Raw genomic sequence first — 22,388 nt, 5'->3', positions numbered from 1 at the left:
AAACTACAACCAGAAACTATCCTCACACTCGAGTCCAGAAACGCTTACTCAAGACACACAACTGCAGAGACATGCACACACACGCGCACACACACCTGTACACACACCTGTACACACACCTGTACACACACCTGTATACACACCTGTACACACACCACACACACACACCTGTACACACACACACACACACACACACACACACACACACACACACACACACACACACACACACACACACACACACACACACACACACACACACACACACACACACACACACACACACACACACACACTACACACACTCACACACTCTCTCCATAGTAATGTTTGTTACACCACCACACCAGTATAGAGATCCAGCACCAACTGTCAAATTTCAGTCTGCCATCCCATTCTTCCCTCTCACACATACCTCAGTCACACAAACACACTGTAAATCACACACAAACACACTGTAAATCACACTGTAAAACACACTGTAAAAACACACTGTAAAAACACACAGTAAAAACACACTGTAAATCACACTCTCCATAGTAATGTTTGTTAGGTAAAAACACACTTGTACCAGTAAACATCCAGTAAAACACACTGTCAAATTTCAGTCTGTAAATCCCACACTCTTCCACACTGGAAAGCCTATACCTGTAAAAACACACTGTAAAACACACTGTAAATCACACTGTAAAACACACTGTAAATCACACTGTAAAACACACTGTAAAAACACACTGTAAAACACACTGTAAAAACACACTGTAAAACACACTGTAAAACACACTGTAAAACACACTGTAAAACACACTGTAAAACACACTGTAAAACACTGTAAAACACACTGTAAAAACACACTGTAAAACACACTGTAAAACACACTGTAAATCACACTGTAAATCACACTGTAAAACACACATTTAAATGTAAAAAATATATATAACAAATTATTTATTTTTATAAAAAAAAACAAGAACCAGTCCAAAAATTTGTATACAAAACCAGTCAAAACACACTAACTCATTCGAAAGTTTTTCTTTATTTAAACTATGTTCTACCATGTAGAGTTCATATTTTATAGCTCGGCAGGAATCCCTGATTTAAAACGGGTACTTAAACTAAATACATGTCGTTTTTCTCCTACCTATCGTAAGAATGGACTACATGTTCCGTCATAAGATGGTTCTCCAATAGAACGCGTTCCCCAATATAAATACTCAGGCATTTGGATTGATCTCATTTGACGTTTATAAAGCATATAGATGAGCTGGTTAAGAAGCCGTAAGATGTAAAGTTGTCTTTCTCTACAGAAACAGATGGTGTCTTTCTTGAAGCAGCAGGAAGCAGATTATTCAGTCAACCTTTTGATCTGTTGTTGATTATGATGATATTATTTATCAAAGTGCAGCTGCTACTCTTAAACCTTTGGCTGCCATCTCCCATAATGCCCTTTGTTTCGTTACAGGGGACAGTATTGATCCTCATCACTGTATCCTGTATCAAAAGGTTGGCTGGACTTCGCTAAAGACCCACAGATCTCTGCATTTGTCCTTTTCTGTTTACGAGGCCACTCTTCATAAACTTCCCTAACTTTGTAGTACAGACACCTGAGTTGCCTAACCAGCTCACAGGATTGGTTAACTCTTCAGTTGCCTAACCAGCTCACAGGATTGGTTAACTCTTGAGTTACCAGCTCACAGGATTGGTTAACTCTTGAGTTACCAGCTCACAGGATTGGTTAACTCTTCAGTTGCCTAACCAGTTCACAGGATTGGTTAACTCTTGAGTTACCAGCTCACAGGATTGGTTAACTCTTCAGTTGCCTAACCAGCTCACAGGATTGGTTAACTCTTGAGTTGCCTAACCAGCTCACAGGAGTGGTTAACTCTTGAGTTGCCTAACCAGCTCACAGGATTGGTTAACTCTTGAGTTGCCTAACCAGCTCACAGGATTGGTTAACTCTTGAGTTGCCTAACCAGCTCACAGGAGTGGTTAACTCTTGAGTTGCCTAACCAGCTCACAGGATTGGTTAACTCTTGAGTTGCCTAACCAGTTCACAGGATTGGTTAACTCTTGAGTTGCCTAACCAGCTCACAGGATTGGTTAACTCTTGAGTTGCCTAACCAGCTCACAGGATTGGTTAACTCTTGAGTTGCCTAACCAGCTCACAGGATTGGTTAACTCTTGAGTTGCCTAACCAGCTCACAGGAGTGGTTAACTCGAGGATTCCTCGGGTCTCCACCGAGCTGAGTAAATCTGTTTTTAGTTTTAATGCATCGTATTGCTGGAACAAAATTCAAAATACATTTCATCTTGATGTTCTGGTTCTGTTCGGACGGTTTAGAGTATTGATGTTCTGGTTCTGTTCGGACGGTTTAGAGTATTGATGTTCTGGTTCTGTTCGGACGGTTTAGAGTATTGATGTTCTGGTTCTGTTCTGGCAGTTTAGAGTATTGATGTTCTGGTTCTGTTCGGGCAGTTTAGAGTATTGATGTTCTGGTTCTTTCGGGCAGTTTAAAGTATTGATGTTCTGGTTCTGTTCGGGCAGTTTAGAGTATTGATGTTCTGGTTCTGTTCGGACGGTTTAGAGTATTGATGTTCAGTTTAAAGTATTGATGTTCTGGTTCTGTTCGGGCAGTTTAGAGTATTGATGTTCTGGTTCTTTCGGGCAGTTTAAAGTATTGATGTTCTGGTTCTGTTCGGGCAGTTTAGAGTATTGATGTTCTGGTTCTGTTCGGGCAGTTTAGAGTATTGATGTTCTGGTTCTGTTCGGGCAGTTTAGAGTATTGATGTTCTGGTTCTGTTAGGGCAGTTTGATGTTCTGGTTCTGTTAGAGTATTGAGTATTGATGTTCTGGTTCTGTTCGGGCAGTTTAGAGTATTGATGTTCTGGTTCTGTTCGGACGGTTTAGAGTATTTATGGGGGACTTATTTGTGGACAAATGTAAAAAAAAAAAAAATCTGGTTGATTTGAAATGTTTTATTTGTTCTTCCCAACACTGTGTTTTTGTATTTTAATGTGTATATATATATATATATATATATATATATATATATATATATTGGGTATAATGTATATATATATATATATATATATATATATATATATATTGGGTATAATGTATATATATATATATATATATATATATTGGGTATAATGTATATATAATGTATATATTTATGTTGTGTTATACAGATTGCATTTGTAAAAGAGACCTAGGTCTCAGAATGTCTTACTTGTTAAATAAAATAATAAACATTAAATCCCTACACAGTGAAACTTAGAACCAACTGTATGAAATGGGGGGTAAAACATGACTAAACAGAGCTGTATGAAATGGGGGTAAAACATGACTAAACAGAGCTGTATGAAATGGGGGTAAAACATGACAAAACAGAGCTGTATGAAATGGGGGTAAAACATGACTAAACAGAGCTGTATGAAATGGGGGTAAAACATGACAAAACAGAGCTGTATGAAATGGGGGTAAAACATGACTAAACAGAGCTGTATGAAATGGGGGTAAAACATGACAAAACAGAGCTGTATGAAATGGGGGTAAAACATGACTAAACAGAGCTGTATGAAATGGGGGTAAAACATGACTAAACAGAGCTGTATGAAATGGGGGTAAAACATGACTAAACAGAGCTGTATGAAATGGGGGTAAAACATGACTAAACAGAGCTGTATGAAATGGGGGTGAAACATGACTAAACAGAGCTGTATGAAATGGGGGTGAAACATGACAAAACAGAGCTGTATGAAATGGGGGGTGAAACATGACTAAACAGAGCTGTGTGAAATGGGGGGTGAAACATGACTAAACAGAGCTGTGTGAAATGGGGGGTAAAACATGACTAAACAGAGCTGTGTGAAATGGGGGGTAAAACATGACTAAACAGAGCTGTGTGAAATGGGGGGTAAAACATGACTAAACAGAGCTGTGTGAAATGGGGGGTAAAACATGACTAAACAGAGCTGTATGAAATGGGGGGTAAAACATGACTAAACAGAGCTGTATGAAATGGGGGGTAAAACATGACTAAACAGAGCTGTATGAAATGGGGGTAAAACATGACTAAACAGAGCTGTGTGAAATGGGGGTAAAACATGACTAAACAGAGCTGTGTGAAATGGGGGTAAAACATGACTCAACAGAGCTGTATGAAATGGGGGTAAAACATGACTAAACAGAGCTGTATGAAATGGGGGGTAAACATGACTAAACAGAGCTGTATGAAATGGGGGTAAAACATGACAGAGCTGTATGAAATGGGGGTAAAACATGACTAAACAGAGCTGTATGAAATGGGGGTAAAACATGACAGAGCTGTATGAAATGGGGGTAAAACATGACTAAACAGAGCTGTGTGAAATGGGGGTAAAACATGACAGAGCTGTGTGAAATGGGGGTAAAACATGACTAAACAGAGCTGTATGAAATGGGGGTAAAACATGACTAAACAGAGCTGTGTGAAATGGGGGTAAAACATGACTAAACAGAGCTGTGTGAAATGGGGGTAAAACATGACTATACAGAGCTGTGTGAAATGGGGGTAAAACATGACTAAACAGAGCTGTGTGAAATGGGGGTAAAACATGACTAAACAGAGCTGTGTGAAATGGGGGGTAAAACATGACTATACAGAGCTGTGTGAAATGGGGGGTAAAACATGACTAAACAGAGCTGTGTGAAATGGGGGGTAAAACATGACTAAACAGAGCTGTATGAAATGGGGGGTAAAACATGACTAAACAAAGCTGTACGCTTTTAATATCCTTAAAATCGTTAAAGCACTGATGTAATGCACAGTAATGGAAGGAGGTCTCCTTCTACAGACCCTTTATTCAGTACTTTATTGAAGCACCTTTTGTAGCAAATACAATACAAGCTTGGTACAGCTCTATTTGAGGAGAATCTCCCATTCTTCTCTGCAGATCCTCTAAAGCTCTGTCAGGTTGGATGGGGAGCGTCACTGCACAGATATTTTCAGGTCTCTCCAGAGATGTTCAATCAGGCTCAAGTCCAGGCTCTGACTGGGCCACTCAAAGGCATTCAGAGACTTATCCCAAAGCCACTCCTGTGTGGTCTTGGCTGTGTTCTTAGGGTCATTGTCCTGTTGGAAGGTGAACCTTCGCCCCAGTCCTGAGTGCTCTGGAGCAGGTTTTCATCAAGGATCTATCTGTATCTCTCAGTTCATCTTTCCCTCTATCCTGACTAGTGTCCCAGTCCCTGCCGCTGTAAAACATTCCCACAGCATGATGCTGCCACCACCATGCTTCACCGTAGGGATGGTGCCAGGTTTCCTCCAGTCGTGACTCTTGACATTCAGGCCAAAGAGTTCAAACCTGGTTTCATCAGCCCAGAGAATCTTGTTTCTCATGGTCTGAGAGTCTTTAGGTGCCTTTTGGCAAACTCCAAGTGGGCTGTCATGTGCCTTTTACTGAGGATTGGCTTCCATCTGGCCACTCGACCATAAAGGCCTGATTGGTGAAGTGCTGCAGAGATGGTTGTCCTTCTGGAAGGTTCTCCCATCTCCACAGAGGAACTCTGGAGCTCTGTCAGAGTGACCATCGGGTTCTTGTTCTCGTCCCTGACCAAGGCCCTTCTCCTCTGGTCAGTTCCGCCGGGCGGCCAGCTCTAGGAAGAGTATTGGTGGTTTGAAACTTATTCCATTTAAGAAAGATGGAGGCCACTGTGTTCTTGGGGACCTTACATTTTTTGGTACCCTTCCCAAGATCTGTGCCTCAACACAATCCTGTCTCTGAGCTCTACGGACAATTCCTTCGACCTCATGGCTTGGTTTTTGCTCTGAGATGCACTGTCAACTGTGGGACCTTATATAGACAGGTGTGTGCCTTTCCAAATCATGTCCAATCAATTGAATTTACCACAGGTGGACTCCAATCAAGTTGTAGAAACATCTCAAGGATGATTAATGGAAACAGGATGTACCTGAGCTTAATTTCAAGTGTCATAGCAAAGGGTCTGAATACTTAAGTAAATACGATATTTCTATTTTTTTCATACATTTGCAAAAATGTCTGACAACCTGTTTTTACTTTGTCATCATGAGGTTTTGTATGTAGATTGATCCCATTTTAGAATGAGGCTGTAACGTAACAAAATGTGGAAAAAGTCAAGGGGTCTGAATCCTTTCTGAATGCACTGTATGTCCTATGTCCCCCCTGCTCTGCTCTCAGTTAAAGAGTTCCAGGGGGACTTGACTCTGGTGGACAGACCAAGCTCTCTCCCAACCTCCTCTCTCTCTCCCACCCTCCTCTCTCTCTCCCACCCCTCCTCTCCCTCTCTCTCACCCTCCTCTCCCTCTCTCCCAACCTCCTCTCTCTCTCCCACCCTCCTCTCTCTCCCACCCTCCTCTCTCTCTCCCACCCTCCCTCTCTCTCCCACCCTCCTCTCTCTCCCACCCTCCTCTCTCTCCCACCCTCCCCTCTCTCTCTCTCTCTCCCACCCTCCTCTCTCTCTCCCACCCTCCTCTCTCTCTCCCACCCTCCCTCTCTCTCCCACCCTCCCTCTCTCTCCCACCCTCCCTCTCTCTCCCACCCTCCTCTCCCTCTCTCTCACCCTCCTCTCCCTCTCTCCCAACCTCCTCTCTCTCTCCCACCCTCTCTCTCTCCCTCCCCTCCTCTCTCTCTCTCTCTCCCACCCTCTCTCTCTCTCTCTCTCTCTCTCTCCCTCCCTCTCTCTCCCAGACCCTCTCTCTCTCTCTCTCTCTCTCTCTCTCTCTCTCCCACCCTCTTACACGTTGGCCGGTTGGACGTACTACCAACAAATTCTCTAAAACGACGGAGGCGACTTACGGTAGATAAATGAACATTACAATCTCTGGTGCAGATGGAGTAAGGAGGCAATGAATAGGCCATAGTAGCGAAGTAATTACAAATTAGCAGATTAATTTAGCAGATTAACACTGGAGTGATAGATGAGCAGATGATGGTGTGAAAAAGAGCAGCAAAGTCAATAAAAACAATATGGGGATGAGGTAGTTGGGTGGGCTATTTACAGATGGGCTGTGTACAGGTACAGTGATCGGTTAGCTGCTCTGACAGCTGACGCTTAAAGTTAGAGAGGGAGATGTGAGTCTCCAGCTTCAGCGATTTTTGCAATTTGTTCCTGTCATTGGCAGCAGAGAACTGGAAGGAAAGGCGGCCAAAGGAGGAATTGGCTTTGGGGGTGACCAGTGAAATATACCTGCTGGAGCGCATGCTACGAGTGGGTGTTTGTTGCTTTGGTGACCAGTGAGCTGAGATAAGGCGGGGCTTTACCTAGCATAGACTTGTAGATGACCTGGAGCCAGTGGGTTTGGCGACGAATATGTAGCGAGGGTCAGCCAACAAGATCATACAGGTCGCAGTGGTGGGTAGAATATGGGGCTTTGGTGACAAAATAGATGGCATTGTGATAGACTGCATCCAATCCAATTTATTGAGGAGGGTATTGGAAGCTATTTTGTAAATTACATCACCAAAGTCGAGGACGGTCAGTTTTACGAAGGTATGTTTGGCAGCATGAGTGAAGGAGGCTTTGTTGTGAAATAGGAAGCCGATTGTAGATTTAATTTTGGATTAGAGATGTTTGATATGGGTGTGGAAGGAGAGTTTACAGTCTAACCAGACACCTAGGTATTTGTAGTTGTCCACATATTCTAAGTCAGAACCGTCCAGAGTAGTGATGCTAGTCAGGCAGGCGGGTGTGGGCAGCAATCGGTTGAATAGCATGCATTTAGTTTTACTAGTGTTTAAGTGCAGTTGGAGGCCACAGAAGGAGAGTTGTATGGTATTGAAGCTTGTCTGGAGGTTAGTTAACACAGTGTCCAACGAAGGGCCAGAAGTATACAGAATGGTGTCGTCTGCGTAGAGGTGGATCAGAGACTCACCAGCAGCAAGAGCGACATCATTGATGTATACAGAGAAGAGAGTCGGCCCGAGAATTGAACCCTGTGGTACCCCCATAGAGACTGCCAGAGGTCCGGACAACAGGCCCTCTGATTTGACACACTGAACTCTTATCTGAGAAGTAGTTGGTGAACCAGTAGATGGCGGTTATGATATCGTTTAGGACCTTGAGCGTGGCTGAGGTGCACCCGTGACCAGCTCTGAAACCAGATTGCACAGCGGAGAAGGTACGGTGGGATTCGAGATGGTCAGTGACCTGTTTGTTGACTTGGCTTTCGAAGACCTTAGAAAGGCAGGGTAGGATGGATATAGGTCTATAGCAGTTTGGGTCTAGAGTGTCTCCCCCTTTGAAGAGGGGGATGACCGCGGCAGCATTCAACATTGCAACAATGGCGGTGGAACATTTTAGAAAGAAAGGGTCCAGATTGTCAAGCCCAGCTGATTTGTAGGGGTCCATATTTTGCAGCTCTTTCAGAACATCAGCTATCTGGATTTGGATAGGAGGAGATGCTGGGGAGGCTTGGGGGAGTAGCTGCTGGGGGGGTGGGCGGAGCTGCAGGCCGAGGTTGGTGTAACCAGGAGGAAAGCGTGGCCATCCGTAGAGAACACCCTGTGGCTGGTGTTCTTTTAAACCCTCTGTTCTCTCTTGCTCTGTCACTAGTCTTCATGTCTGCCTGCCCTGCAGCCTATTGTCCATCAAGGTACTCGCAGACCAGACGATATGAGAGGGAGGGAGGGAGGGAGGGAGGGAGGGAGGGAGGGAGGGGAGGGAGGGAGGGAGGGAGGGAGGGAGGGCGGGCGGGAGGGAGGGAGGGAGGGAGGGAGGGGGAGAGGGAGGGAGGGAGGGAGGGAGGGCTGCAGCAGAAATCTATCAGCTAATCCCAGGGAACATAATTAGAGGTGCCATTTTGACTGAGCGCACACCTCACTGCCCAAATTAATAACAACACACACACACACACACACACAAACACACACACACACACACACACACACACACACACACACACACACACACACACACACACACACACACACACACACACACACACACACACACACACACACACACCGCCTCGTCCAAATGAATAACACTGTCAATGTTTAATTAGAGCGTCCACAGCACAAACTCCATCATAACACTAGAGGATGTCAGGGGCTGGATAGAGGGGGTCTGGAAAGAGGAGAGGGGGTCAGGGGCTGGACAGAGGGGAGGGGGTCAGGGGCTGGACAGAGGAGAGGGGGTCAGGGGCTGGATAGAGGGGAGGGGGTCAGGGGCTGGACAGAGGAGAGGGGGTCAGGGGCTGGATAGAGGGGAGGGGTCAGGGGCTGGATAGAGGGGAGGGGTCAGGGGCTGGATAGAGGGGGTCTGGACAGAGGAGAGGGGGTCAGGGGCTGGATAGAGGGGAGGGGGTCAGGGGCTGGATAGAGGGGGTCTGGACAGAGGAGAGGGGTCAGGGGCTAGATAGAGGGGAGGGGTTCAGGGGCTGGATAGAGGAGAGGGGGTCAGGGGCTGGATAGAGGGGGCCTGGACAGAGGAGAGGGGTCAGGAGCTGGATAGAGGGGAGGGGGTCAGGGGCTGGACAGAGGAGAGGGGGTCAGGAGCTGGATAGAGGGGAGGGGGTCAGGGGCTGGATAGAGGAGAGGGGTCATGGGCTGGATAGAGGGGGTATGGACAGAGGAGAGGGGGTCAGGAGCTGGATAGAGGGGAGGGGTCAGGGGCTGGATAGAGGAGAGGGGTCAGGGGCTGGATAGAGGGGGTCTGGACAGAGGAGAGGGGGTCAGGGGCTGGATAGAGGAGAGGGGTCAGGGGCTGGATAGAGGGGGTCTGGACAGAGGAGAGGGGGTCAGGTGCTGGATAGAGGGGAGGGGGTCAGGAGCTGGACAGAGGAGAGGGGGTCAGGGTCTGGACAGAGGAGAGGGGTCAGGGGCTGGATAGAGGGGAGGGGGTCAGGGGGCTAGATAGAGGGGAGGGGGTCAGGGGCTGGATAGAGGAGAGGGGGTCAGGGGCTGGATAGAGGGGGTCTGGACAGAGGAGAGGGGGTCAGGAGCTGGATAGAGGGGAGGGGTCAGGAGCTGGACAGAGGAGAGGGGGTCAGGGCATGGACAGAGGAGACAGAGGAGAGGGGGTCATGGGCTGGACAGAGGAGAGGGGGTCAGGGGCTGGACAGAGGGGAGGGGGTCAGGAGCTGGATAGAGGGGAGGTGGTCAGGGCTGGATAGAGGAGAGGGGGTCAGGGGCTGGATAGAGGAGAGGGGGTCAGGGGGGTGGACAGAGGAGAGGGGTCAGAGGATGGACAGAGGAGAGGGGGTCAGGGGCTAGCCTCTCCTCCACCCCAATGACCCTCTCCTCCACCTCAATGACCCTCTCCTCCACCTCAATGGCCCTCTCCTCCACCTCAATGGCCCTCTCCTCCACCTCAATGGCCCTCTCCTCCACCTCAATGACCCTCTCCTCCACCTCAATGACCCTCTCCTCCACCTCAATGGCCCTCTCCTCCACCTCAATGACCCTCTCCTCCACCTCAATGGCCCTCTCCTCCACCTCAATGACCCTCTCCTCCACCTCAATGACCCTCTCCTCCACCTCAGTGACCCTCTCCTCCACCTCAATGGCCCTCTCCTCCACCTCAATGGCCCTCTCCTCCACCTCAATGGCCCTCTCCTCCACCTCAGTGACCCTCTCCTCCACCTCAGTGACCCTCTCCTCCACCTCAATGGCCCTCTCCTCCACCTCAACAACCCTCTCCTCCACCTCAGTGACCCTCTCCTCCACCTCAATGGCCCTCTCCTCCACCTCAATGGCCCTCTCCTCCACCTCATTGAACCTCTCCTCCACCTCAATGGCCCTCTCCTCCACCTCAATGACCCTCTCCTCCACCTCAATGACCCTCTCCTCCACCTCAATGACCCTCTCCTCCACCTCAATGACCCTCTCCTCCACCTCAATGACCCTCTCCTCCACCTCAATGGCCCTCTCCTCCACCTCAATGGCCCTCTCCTCCACCTCAATGGCCCTCTCCTCCACCTCAATGACCCTCTCCTCCACCTCAATGACCCTCTCCTCCACCTCAATGGCCCTCTCCTCCACCTCAATGACCCTCTCCTCCACCTCAATGGCCCTCTCCTCCACCTCAATGACCCTCTCCTCCACCTCAGTGACCCTCTCCTCCACCTCAATGACCCTCTCCTCCACCTCAGTGACCCTCTCCTCCACCTCAATGACCCTCTCCTCCACCTCAATGACCCTCTCCTCCACCTCAATGACCCTCTCCTCCACCTCAATGGCCCTCTCCTCCACCTCAATGACCCTCTCCTCCACCTCAATGACCCTCTCCTCCACCTCAATGACCCTCTCCTCCACCTCACTGACCCTCTCCTCCACCTCAATGACCCTCTCCTCCACCTCAGTGACCCTCTCCTCCACCTCAATGGCCCTCTCCTCCACCTCAATGACCCTCTCCTCCACCTCAATGACCCTCTCCTCCACCTCAATGACCCTCTCCTCCACCTCAATGACCCTCTCCTCCACCTCAATGGCCCTCTCCTCCACCTCAATGGCCCTCTCCTCCACCTCAATGGCCCTCTCCTCCACCTCAATGGCCCTCTCCTCCACCTCAATGGCCCTCTCCTCCACCTCAATGGCCCTCTCCTCCACCTCAATGGCCCTCTCCTCCACCTCAATGGCCCTCTCCTCCACCTCATTGACCCTCTCCTCCACCTCAATGGTGTGATAATATTCTACATTACACACTATGATAATATTCTACATTACACACTATGATAATATTCTACATTACACACTATGATAATGATCTACATTACACACTATGATAATGGTATATGGTATAAGATTGGTCATGATTGATATATATGATTGGTCAAGACCATGGATCAATGATTGATGATTGGTTAAGACCACAGGTACTTATTACAGTATTCCATTTCTGATAATGTGTCCCAGAGTAAGACATCTGATAATGTGTCCCAGAGTAAGACATATGATAATGTGCCCCAGAGTAAGACATGTGATAATGTGTCCCAGAGTAAGACATGTGATAATGTGTCCCAGAGTAAGACATGTGATAATGTGTCCCAGAGTAAGACATGTGATAATGTGTCCCAGAGTAAGACATCTGATAATGTGTCCCAGAGTAAGACATATGATAATGTGTCCCAGAGTAAGGCATGTGATAATGTGTCCCAGAGTAAGACATGTGATAATGTGTCCCAGAGTAAGACATGTGATAATGTGCCCCAGAGTAAGACATGTGATAATGTGTCCCAGAGTAAGACATGCGATAATGTGTCCCAGAGTAAGACATGTGATAATGTGCCCCAGAGTAAGACATGTGATAATGTGTGCCAGAGTAAGACATGTGATAATGTGTCCCAGAGTAAGACATGTGATAATGTGCCCCAGAGTAAGACATGTGATAATGTGTCCCAGAGTAAGACATGTGATAATGTGTCCCAGAGTAAGACATGTGATAATGTGTCCCAGAGTAAGACATGTGATAATGTGCCAAAGAGTAAGACATCTGATAATGTGCCCCAGAGTAAGACATGTGATAATGTGTCCCAGAGTAAGACATGTGATAATGTGTGCCAGAGTAAGACATGTGATAATGTGCCCCAGAGTAAGACATGTGATAATGTGCCCCAGAGTAAGACATGTGATAATGTGCCCCAGAGTAAGACATGTGATAATGTGATAAGGCATGTGATAATGTGTCCCAGAGTAAGACATATGATAATGTGCCCCAGAGTAAGACATGTGTTAATGTGTCCCAGAGTAAGACATGTGATAATGTGCCAAAGAGTAAGACATGTGATAATGTGCCCCAGAGTAAGACATGTGATAATGTGCCCCAGAGTAAGACATGTGATAATGTGTCCCAGAGTAAGACATATGATAATGTGCCCCAGAGTAAGACATGTGATAATGTGTCCCAGAGTAAGACATGTGATAATGTGTCCCAGAGTAAGACATGTGATAATGTGTCCCAGAGTAAGACATGTGATAATGTGTCCCAGAGTAAGACATGTGATAATGTGCCCCAGAGTAAGACATGTGATAATGTGTCCCAGAGTAAGACATGTGATAATGTGCCCCAGAGTAAGACATGTGATAATGTGTCCCAGAGTAAGACATGTGATAATGTGTCCCAGAGTAAGACATGTGATAATGTGCCCCAGAGTAAGACATGTGATAATGTGCCCCAGAGTAAGACATGTGATAATGTGCCCCAGAGTAAGACATGTGATAATGTGCCCCAGATTAAGACATGTGATAATGTGTCCCCAGAGTAAGACATGTGATAATGTGTCCCAGAGCACATTAACCTTTCCCCCTCTCTCTCTCTCGGTTGAATTATTTTCATACTTCTAACTTCAGGAGAAATTATTTTCTGTCATCCTATACCCTGTATCAGTCTCAGGGTCATCTATATCCCTGTATCAGTCTCATCCTATATCCCTGTATCAGTCTCAGGGTCATCTATATCCCTATATGTATCAGTCTCAGGGTCATCTATATCCCTGTATCAGTCTCAGGGTCATATTTATCCCTGTATCAGTCTCAGGGTCATATATATCCCTGTATCCGTCTCAGGGTCATCTATATCCCTGTATCAGTCTCAGGGTCATCTATATCCCTGTATCAGTCTCAGGGTCATATATATCCCTGTATCAGTCTCAGGGTCATATTTATCCCTGTATCAGTCTCAGGGTCATCCTAGATCCCTGTATCAGTCTCATCCTATATCCCTGTATCCAGTCTCAGGGTCATCTATATCCCTGTATCAGTCTCAGGGTCATATATATCCCTGTATCAGTCTCAGGGTCATCTATATCCCTGAATCAGTCTCAGGGTCATCTATATCCCTGTATCAGTCTCAGGGTCATATTTATCCCTGTATCAGTCTCAGGGTCATCTATATCCCTGTATCAGTCTCAGGGTCATCTATATCCCTGTATCAGTCTCAGGGTCATATATATCCCTGTATCAGTCTCAGGGTCATCTATATCCCTGTATCAGTCTCAGGGTCATCCTATATTCCTGTATCAGTCTCAGGGTCATCTATATCCCTGTATCAGTCTCATCCTATATCCCTGTATCAGTCTCAGGGTCATCTATATCCCTGTATCAGTCTCAGGGTCATATTTATCCCTGTATCCGTCTCAGGGTCATCCTAGATCCCTGTATCAGTCTCAGGGTCATCCTAGATCCCTGTATCAGTCTCAGGGTCATCTATATCCCTGTATCAGTCTCAGGGTCATATATATCCCTGTATCATCAGGGTCCCTGTATCAGTCTCAGGGTCATCCATACCTGTATAGTCCAGGGTCATATATATCCCTGTATCAGTCTCAGGGTCTCCCAGGGTCATCCTATACCCTGTATCAGTCTCAGGGTCATCTATATCCCTGTATCAGTCTCAGGGTCATATAGATCCCTGTATCAGTCTCAGGGTCATTATATCCCTGTATCAGTCTCAGGGTCATCCTAGATCCCTGTATCAGTCTCATCCTATATCCCTGTATCAGTCTCAGGGTCATCTATATCCCTGTATCAGTCTCAGGGTCATCCTATACCCTGTATCAGTCTCAGGGTCATCTATATCACTGTATCAGTCTCAGGGTCATCTATATCCCTGTATCAGTCTCAGGGTCATCCTATACCTTGTATCAGTCTCAGGGTCATATATATCCCTGTATCAGTCTCAGGGTCATCCTGGATCCCTGTATCAGTCTCAGGGTCATCTATATCCCTGGATCAGTCTCATCCTATATCCCTGTATCAGTCTCAGGGTCATCTATATCCCTGTATCCGTCTCAGGGTCATGTATATCCCTGTATCAGTCTCATCCTATATCCCTGTATCAGTCTCAGGGTCATATTTATCCCTGTATCAGTCTCAGGGTCATCCTATATTCCCGTATCAGTCTCAGGGTCATCCTAAACTCCTGTATCAGTCTCAGGGTCATCTATATCCCTGTATCAGTCTCAGGGTCATCTATATCCCTGTATCAGTCTCAGGGTCATCTATATCCCTGTATCAGTCTCAGGGTCATATTTATCCCTGTATCAGTCTCAGGGTCATCTATATCCCTGTATCAGTCTCAGGGTCATCTATATCCCTGTATCAGTCTCAGGGTCATCTATATCCCTGTATCAGTCTCAGGGTCATCCTGGATCCCTGTATCAGTCTCAGGGTCATCTATATCCCTGTATCAGTCTCAGGGTCCCATGTATCAGTCTCAGGGTCATCCTGGATACCTGTATCAGTCCAGGGTCATCTATATCCCTCAGTCCATCCTATATCCCTGTATCAGTCCTATATCCCTGTATCAGTCTCAGGGTCATCCTATACCCTGTATCAGTCTCAGGGTCATCTATATTCCTGTCAGTCTCATCCTAGATCCCTGTATCAGTCTCAGGGTCATCTATATCCCTGTATCAGTCTCCCTATATCCTTGTATCAGTCTCAGGGTCATCTATATCCCTGTATCAGTCTCAGGGTCATCTATATCCCTGTATCAGTCTCAGGGTCATATTTATCCCTGTATCAGTCTCAGGGTCATCTATATCCCTGTATCAGTCTCAGGGTCATCTATATCCCTGTATCAGTATCATCCTATATCCTTGTATCAGTCTCAGGGTCATCTATATCCCTGTATCAGTCTCAGGGTCATCCTAGATCCCTGTATCAGTCTCAGGGTCATATATATCCCTCAGTCTCATCCTATATCCCTGTATCAGTCTCAGGGTCATCTATATCCCTGTATCAGTCTCAGGGTCATCCTAGATCCCTGTATCAGTCTCAGGGTCATATTTATCCCTGTATCAGTCTCAGGGTCAGCTATATCCCTGTATCAGTCTCAGGGTCATATTTATCCCTGTATCAGTCTCAGGGTCATCTATATCCCTGTATCAGTCTCATCCTATATCCCTGTATCAGTCTCAGGGTCATCTATATCCCTGTATCAGTCTCAGGGTCATCCTAGATCCCTGTATCAGTCTCAGGGTCATATTTATCCCTGTATCAGTCTCAGTCTCATCCTATATCCCTGTATCAGTCTCAGGGTCATTATATCCCTGTATCAGTCTCAGGGTCATCTATATCCCTGTATCAGTCTCAGGGTCATATTTATCCCTGTATCAGCCTCAGGGTCATCTATATCCCTGTATCAGTCTCAGGGTCATCTATATCCCTGTATCAGTCTCATCCTATATCCCTGTATCAGTCTCAGGGTCATCTATATCCTTGTATCAGTCTCAGGGTCATCCTAGATCCATGTATCAGTCTCAGGGTCATATATATCCCTGTATCAGTCTCATCCTATATCCCTGTATCAGTCTCAGGGTCATCTATATCCCTGTATCAGTCTCAGGGTCATCCTAGATCCCTGTATCAGTCTCAGGGTCATATTTATCCCTGTATCAGTCTCAGGGTCATCTATATCCCTGTATCAGTCTCAGGGTCATCTTTATCGCTGTATCAGTCTCAGGGTCATCTATATCCCTGTATCAGTCTCAGGGTCATCTTTATCGCTGTATCAGTCTCAGGGTCATCTATATCCCTGTATCAGTCTCAGGGTCATCTTTATCCCTGTATCAGTCTCAGGGTCATCCTATATCCCTGTATCAGTCTCAGGGTCATATTTATCCCTGTATCAGTCTCAGGGTCATCCTATATTCCTGTATCAGTCTCAGGGTCATCCTAAACTCCTGTATCAGTCTCAGGGTCATCTATATCCCTGTATCAGTCTCAGGGTCATCTATATCCCTGTATCAGTCTCAGGGTCATCAAGATCCCTGTATCAGTCTCAGGGTCATCCTGGATCCCTGTATCAGTCTCAGGGTCATCTTTATCCCTGTATCAGTCTCAGGGTCATCTAGATCCCTGTATCAGTCTCAGGGTCATCCTGGATCCCTGTATCAGTCTCAGGGTCATCTATATCCTTGCATTTTCATATCATTTTGCGACCAACTGTTGCATGCCTAGCTAGCTGCTTAAGTTAGATGATCAGTCTGTCAAGTGACTAGAGGAAAGTAGCCTGGGTGCCAGTCTGTTTTGGTAAGAGAACAGGCACCCAGGCTAAGAGTAAAGGTTAATTATGTCAAATATACTACAGCAGCCGGGATCCTGTCTCACCTGTCGGCCATGGGCGGGGCTTGTCTCTGCTTGTTGACCTTGGCGTACAGCCCGTCCATGGGGTCCTTATTGGATGGCTCGTTGCCGTGGGAGGGGCCTGGGCCGAGGCCGTGGGGCGGCGGGCGTTGGGGAGATGGGGTGCGGGTTCTGCTGTAGGGGGAGGAGTTGTCTCTGAAGTTGTTGATGCGTGCGTAGTTGGGGTCCATGTAATCATCCTCAACATCAGGGAGAGGTCCTTTCTCTCTGGCCTGACGCTCCCTCAGCTCAGCGTGCTTCGCCTCGATCCTGGAACAGATATGAATCAACAGGAGGAGTTACCTACAGTACACACCTGTACGAACCTCTGGGACAGATCTGGATCAACAGGAGGAGTTACCTACAGTACACACCTGTACTAACCTCTGGGACAGATATGAGTCAACAGGAGGAGTTACCTACAGTACACACCTGTACTAACCTCTGGGACAGATATGTACACACCTGTACTAACCTCTGGGACAGATATGTACACACCTGTACTAACCTCTGGGACAGATATGTACACACCTGTACTAACCTCTGGGACAGATATGTACACACCTGTACTAACCTCTGGGACAGATATGTACACACCTGTACTAACCTCTGGAACAGATATGTACACACCTGTACTAACCTCTGGGACAGATCTGGATCAACAGGAGGAGTTACCTACAGTACACACCTGTACTAACCTCTGGGACAGATATGAGTCAACAGGAGGAGTTACCTACAGTACACACCTGTACTAACCTCTGGGACAGATATGTACACACCTGTACTAACCTCTGGGACAGATATGTACACACCTGTACTAACCTCTGGGACAGATATGTACACACCTGTACTAACCTCTGGGACAGATATGTACACACCTGTACTAACCTCTGGGACAGATATGTACACACCTGTACTAACCTCTGGGACAGATATGTACACACCTGTACTAACCTCTGGGACAGATCTGGATCAACAGGAGGAGTTACCTACAGTACACACCTGTACTAACCTCTGGGACAGATATGTACACACCTGTACTAACCTCTGGGACAGATCTAGATCAACAGGAGGAGTTACCTACAGTACACACCTGTACTAACCTCTGGGACAGATATGTACACACCTGTACTAACCTCTGGGACAGATATGTACACACCTGTACTAACCTCTGGGACAGATATGAATCAACAGGAGGAGTTACCTACAGTACACACCCGTTTCATTATTTATTTGAGGCTAAATGTATTTTATTGATGTATTATATTAAGTTAAAATAAGTGTTCATTCAGTATTGCTGTAATTGTCATTATTACAAATAAAGAAAGAAAGAATTGGCCGATTAATCGGTATCGGCTTTGAAAAATCATAACTGGTCGACCTCTAGTAACGACGCTTCGAGGGGTGGCTGTTGATATGTGCAGAGGGTCCCTGCTCAGGCAGGGGCGAGGAGAGGGACCCTGGATCGAGCTCAGGCAGGGGCGAGGAGAGGGACGGAAGCTAACCTGTTGGAAATACAGATGCCTCTCTTGTTGAAGCCCTAGTGAGCATTATGGAGACAGAGATAGTGTCCCAAATGACAGCCTTAATTAACCCTATATAGTGTTTTGACCTTGACCAGGGGGTACCGGTACAGAGTCAATGTGGAGGCTATATACAGGGGGTACCGGTACAGAGTCAATGTGGAGGCTATATACAGGGGGTACCGGTACAGAGTCAATGTGGAGGCTATATACAGGGGGTACCAGTTCAGAGTCAATGTGGAGGCTATATACAGGGGGTACCGGTTCAGAGTCAATGTGGAGGCTATATACAGGGGGTACCGGTTCAGAGTCAATGTGGAGGCTATATACAGGGGGTACCGGTTCAGAGTCAATGTGGAGGCTATATACAGGGGGTACCGGTTCAGAGTCAATGTGGAGGCTATATACAGGGGGTACCGGTTCAGAGTCAATGTGGAGGCTATATACAGGGGGTACCGGTTCAGAGTCAATGTGTAGGCTATATACAGGGGGTACTGGTATAGAGTCAATGTGGAGGCTATATACAGGGGGTACCGGTTCAGAGTCAATGTGTAGGCTATATACAGGGGGTACCGGTTCAGAGTCAATGTGGGTACTGGACATTTGTGTTTGTGCAATGAAGAAAGAACGCAGCCGCTAAAATTTTTTTTCTATTGAACATATTTATTTCCGTATTAAATATTATGAGGTTGATTACATTTTAGGGAGTGAATAGAAACATATTATGACTTGTTGAAACAAAGTTTAGGAATATATTTTGTCTAATTCCTATCTCTGCATGTTGAACGAGTGGATTACACAAATCATGGCCATTTTATCTAACAAAACGACTATAGCTGGGACCCTTTGGATGACCAATCAGAGGAAGATTTTCAAAGTGAATGTTTAATCGCTATTTGTGAATTTATGAAACCTGTGCCGTTGGAAAAATATTTTGACGTGGGGGCGCCGTCCTCAAACGATCACATGGTATGCTATCTACTGTAAATCGGACAGATTAACAAGAATTTAAGCTTTCAACCGATAGAAGACACTTGTATGTACATAAATGTTTTCATATTTTTCATTTTTATGAGTTATTTGATTATGATTATGATAATTTATTATTATTTATTTATTTGCGCGCCCCTGGTTGAAAACAGCAGAGGTGTATTTAGAGGGCAAGGTGGTCAGGATGATATCTATGAGAGCACCCATGATTACGAATTTGGGGTTGTCCCTGGTAAATTCCTTGATCATTTTTGTGAGATTGAGGCATCTAGCTTGTCGGATGGCCGGGGTGTTAAGCATGTCCCAGTTTAGGTCACCTAGCAGTACGAACTCTGACGATAGATGGGGGGGATCAGTTCACATATGGTGTCCAGGGCACAGCTGGGAGCTCAGGGGGATATAGGAAGCGTCAAAAGTGAGGGACTTATTTGTGGAAAGGTGGATTTTTAAAAGTAGAAGCTCAAACTGTTTGGGTACAGACCTGGATAGTATGACATAACTCTGCAGGCTGTCTCTGCAGTAGATTGGGCACAGACCTGGATAGTATGACAGAACTCTGCAGGCTATCTCTGCAGTAGATTGGGCACAGATCTGGATAGTATGACAGAACTCTGCAGGCTATCTCTGCAGTAGATTGGGCACAGACCTGGATAGTAAGACAGAACTCTGCAGGCTGTCTCTGCAGTAGATTGGGCACAGACCTGGATAGTATGACAGAACTCTGCAGGCTATCTCTGCAGTAGATTGGGCACAGATCTGGATAGTATGACAGAACTCTGCAGGCTGTCTCTGCAGTAGATTGGGCACAGACCTGGATAGTAAGACAGAACTCTGCAGGCTGTCTCTGCAGTAGATTGGGTACAGATCTGGATAGTATGACAGAACTCTGCAGGCTGTCTCTGCAGTAGATTGGGTACAGACCTGGATAGTATGACAGAACTCTGCAGGCTGTCTCTGCAGTAGATTGGGTACAGACCTGGATAGTATGACAGAACTCTGCAGGCTATCTCTGCAGTAGATTGCAACTCTGCCCCGTTTGGCAGTTCTATCTTAACGGAAAATGTTGTCGTCGGGGATGGAAATTTCAGAATTTTTGATGACCTTCATAAGCCAGTGTTCAGATACGACTAGGACATCCGGGTTGGCAGAGTGTGCTAAAGCAGTGAATAAAACTAATTTAGGGAGGAGGCTTCTGATGTTAACATGCATGAAACCAAGGCTTTTATGTTTACAGAAGTCAACAAATGAGAGCACCTGGGGAATAGATGTGATGCTCGGGGCTACAGAGCCTGGGTTAACCTCTACATCACCAAGGAACAGAGGAGGAGTAGGATAAGGGTACGGATATAGGCTTTAAGAACTGGTTGTCTAGTGCGCTGGGAACAGAGAATACAAGGGGCAGATTTCTGGGCGTGGTAGAATAGATTCAGGGCATAATGTACAGACATAGTATATGGTAGGATGTGAATACAGTGGAGGTAAGCCTAGGTATTGAGTGACGATGAGAGAGGTTGCATCTCTGGAGACACCAGCTAAGCCAGGTGAGGTGTAGGGTGTGTGACAAAATAGCTATCTGAGACATGTTGACGAAATAAAACAATAACTCACCGAAACAACAGAAGACGTATTGACAATAGAAAGAGGTGAAGCCGAGGGATCATAGGCTCCAATGAACACCAATAGGTGAGTCCGGGAGCCGTTCGGTAGTCGCTACTATGCTAGGCGAGCGGGAGGCACAGCGTTCAGAAAGCTAGCGGGCCGGGGCTAGCAGATGGGTCTTCAGCGACAACGCAATGGAAAAAGCCTGTTGAAACCACATCGGACGATTACGTCGTGATGGGATCGGCGGGGCTCCGTGTCGGCAATAAAGGGTCCAGGCCAATTGGCAAAAGAGGTGTTGTAGCCCACGAACTTGCGGGTATACCACTTCGGCAAGCCGGGGGATGGGCCTAGCTCGAGGCTAGCTCGAGGCTAACTGGTGCTTGCGTTAGCCAGCGGTAGCCACTCGGTATCAGCTAGCTGAGATGATCCGGTGTAATGATCCAGAGCGGCTGGAATCCGGTGATGTGGTAGAGAGAAGCAGTCCCATGTGCTCTGGGTTGATATCGCGCTGTGCAGACTGGCAGGAATTAACTGAGCTAAAGGTGAAGACCAACTATTTACAAGGGACAATATGGGACAAGACAAACACACGTCCGACTGCTCAGACATCTTGGATTCGAGTGATAATAACCACCACCCTGTAATAAATAATAACCACCACCCTGTAATAAATAATAACCACCACCCTGTAATAAATAATAACCACCACCCTGTAATAAATAATAACCACCACCCTGTAATAATAATAACCATCACACTGTAATAAATAATAACCACCACCCTGTAATAAATAATAACCTGTAATAAATAATAACCACCACCCTGTAATAAATAATAACCACCACCCTGTAATAAATAATAACCACCACCCTGTAATAAATAATAACCACCCTGTAATAAAAATAACCACCACCCTGTAATAAATAATAACCACCACCCTGTAATAAATAATAACCACTACCCTGTAATAACCACCACCCTGTAATAAATAATAACCACCACCCTGTAATAAATAATAACCACCACCCACCACCCTGTAATAAATAATAATAAATAATAACCACCACCCTGTAATAAATAATAACCACCACCCTGTAATAAATAATAACCGCCACCCTGTAATAAATAATAACCACCACCCTGTAATAAATAATAACCACCACCCTGTAATAAATAATAACC

General features: G+C 46.3%; 1 protein-coding gene across 1 annotated transcript in view; it reads right to left on the bottom strand.

Moving 5' to 3' along the window:
• The window catches only part of LOC127914927 (partitioning defective 3 homolog B-like), a 119,327-nt gene extending 101,963 nt beyond the window's left edge, over positions 1–17,364 (bottom strand). Inside the window, exon 1 of the mRNA XM_052492718.1 lies at positions 17,077–17,364. Coding sequence (XP_052348678.1) covers positions 17,077–17,282 — 206 coding nt within the window. The 5' untranslated portion in view covers positions 17,283–17,364. The remainder of the gene's footprint in view (positions 1–17,076) is intronic.
• Between the last annotated feature and the right edge of the window lie 5,024 nt (positions 17,365–22,388).

Source organism: Oncorhynchus keta, chromosome 34 (genome assembly GCF_023373465.1).
Source record: "Oncorhynchus keta strain PuntledgeMale-10-30-2019 chromosome 34, Oket_V2, whole genome shotgun sequence".
Classification (NCBI taxonomy): Eukaryota; Metazoa; Chordata; class Actinopteri; order Salmoniformes; family Salmonidae; genus Oncorhynchus; species Oncorhynchus keta.
This window is presented reverse-complemented; position numbering and strand designations above follow the sequence as displayed.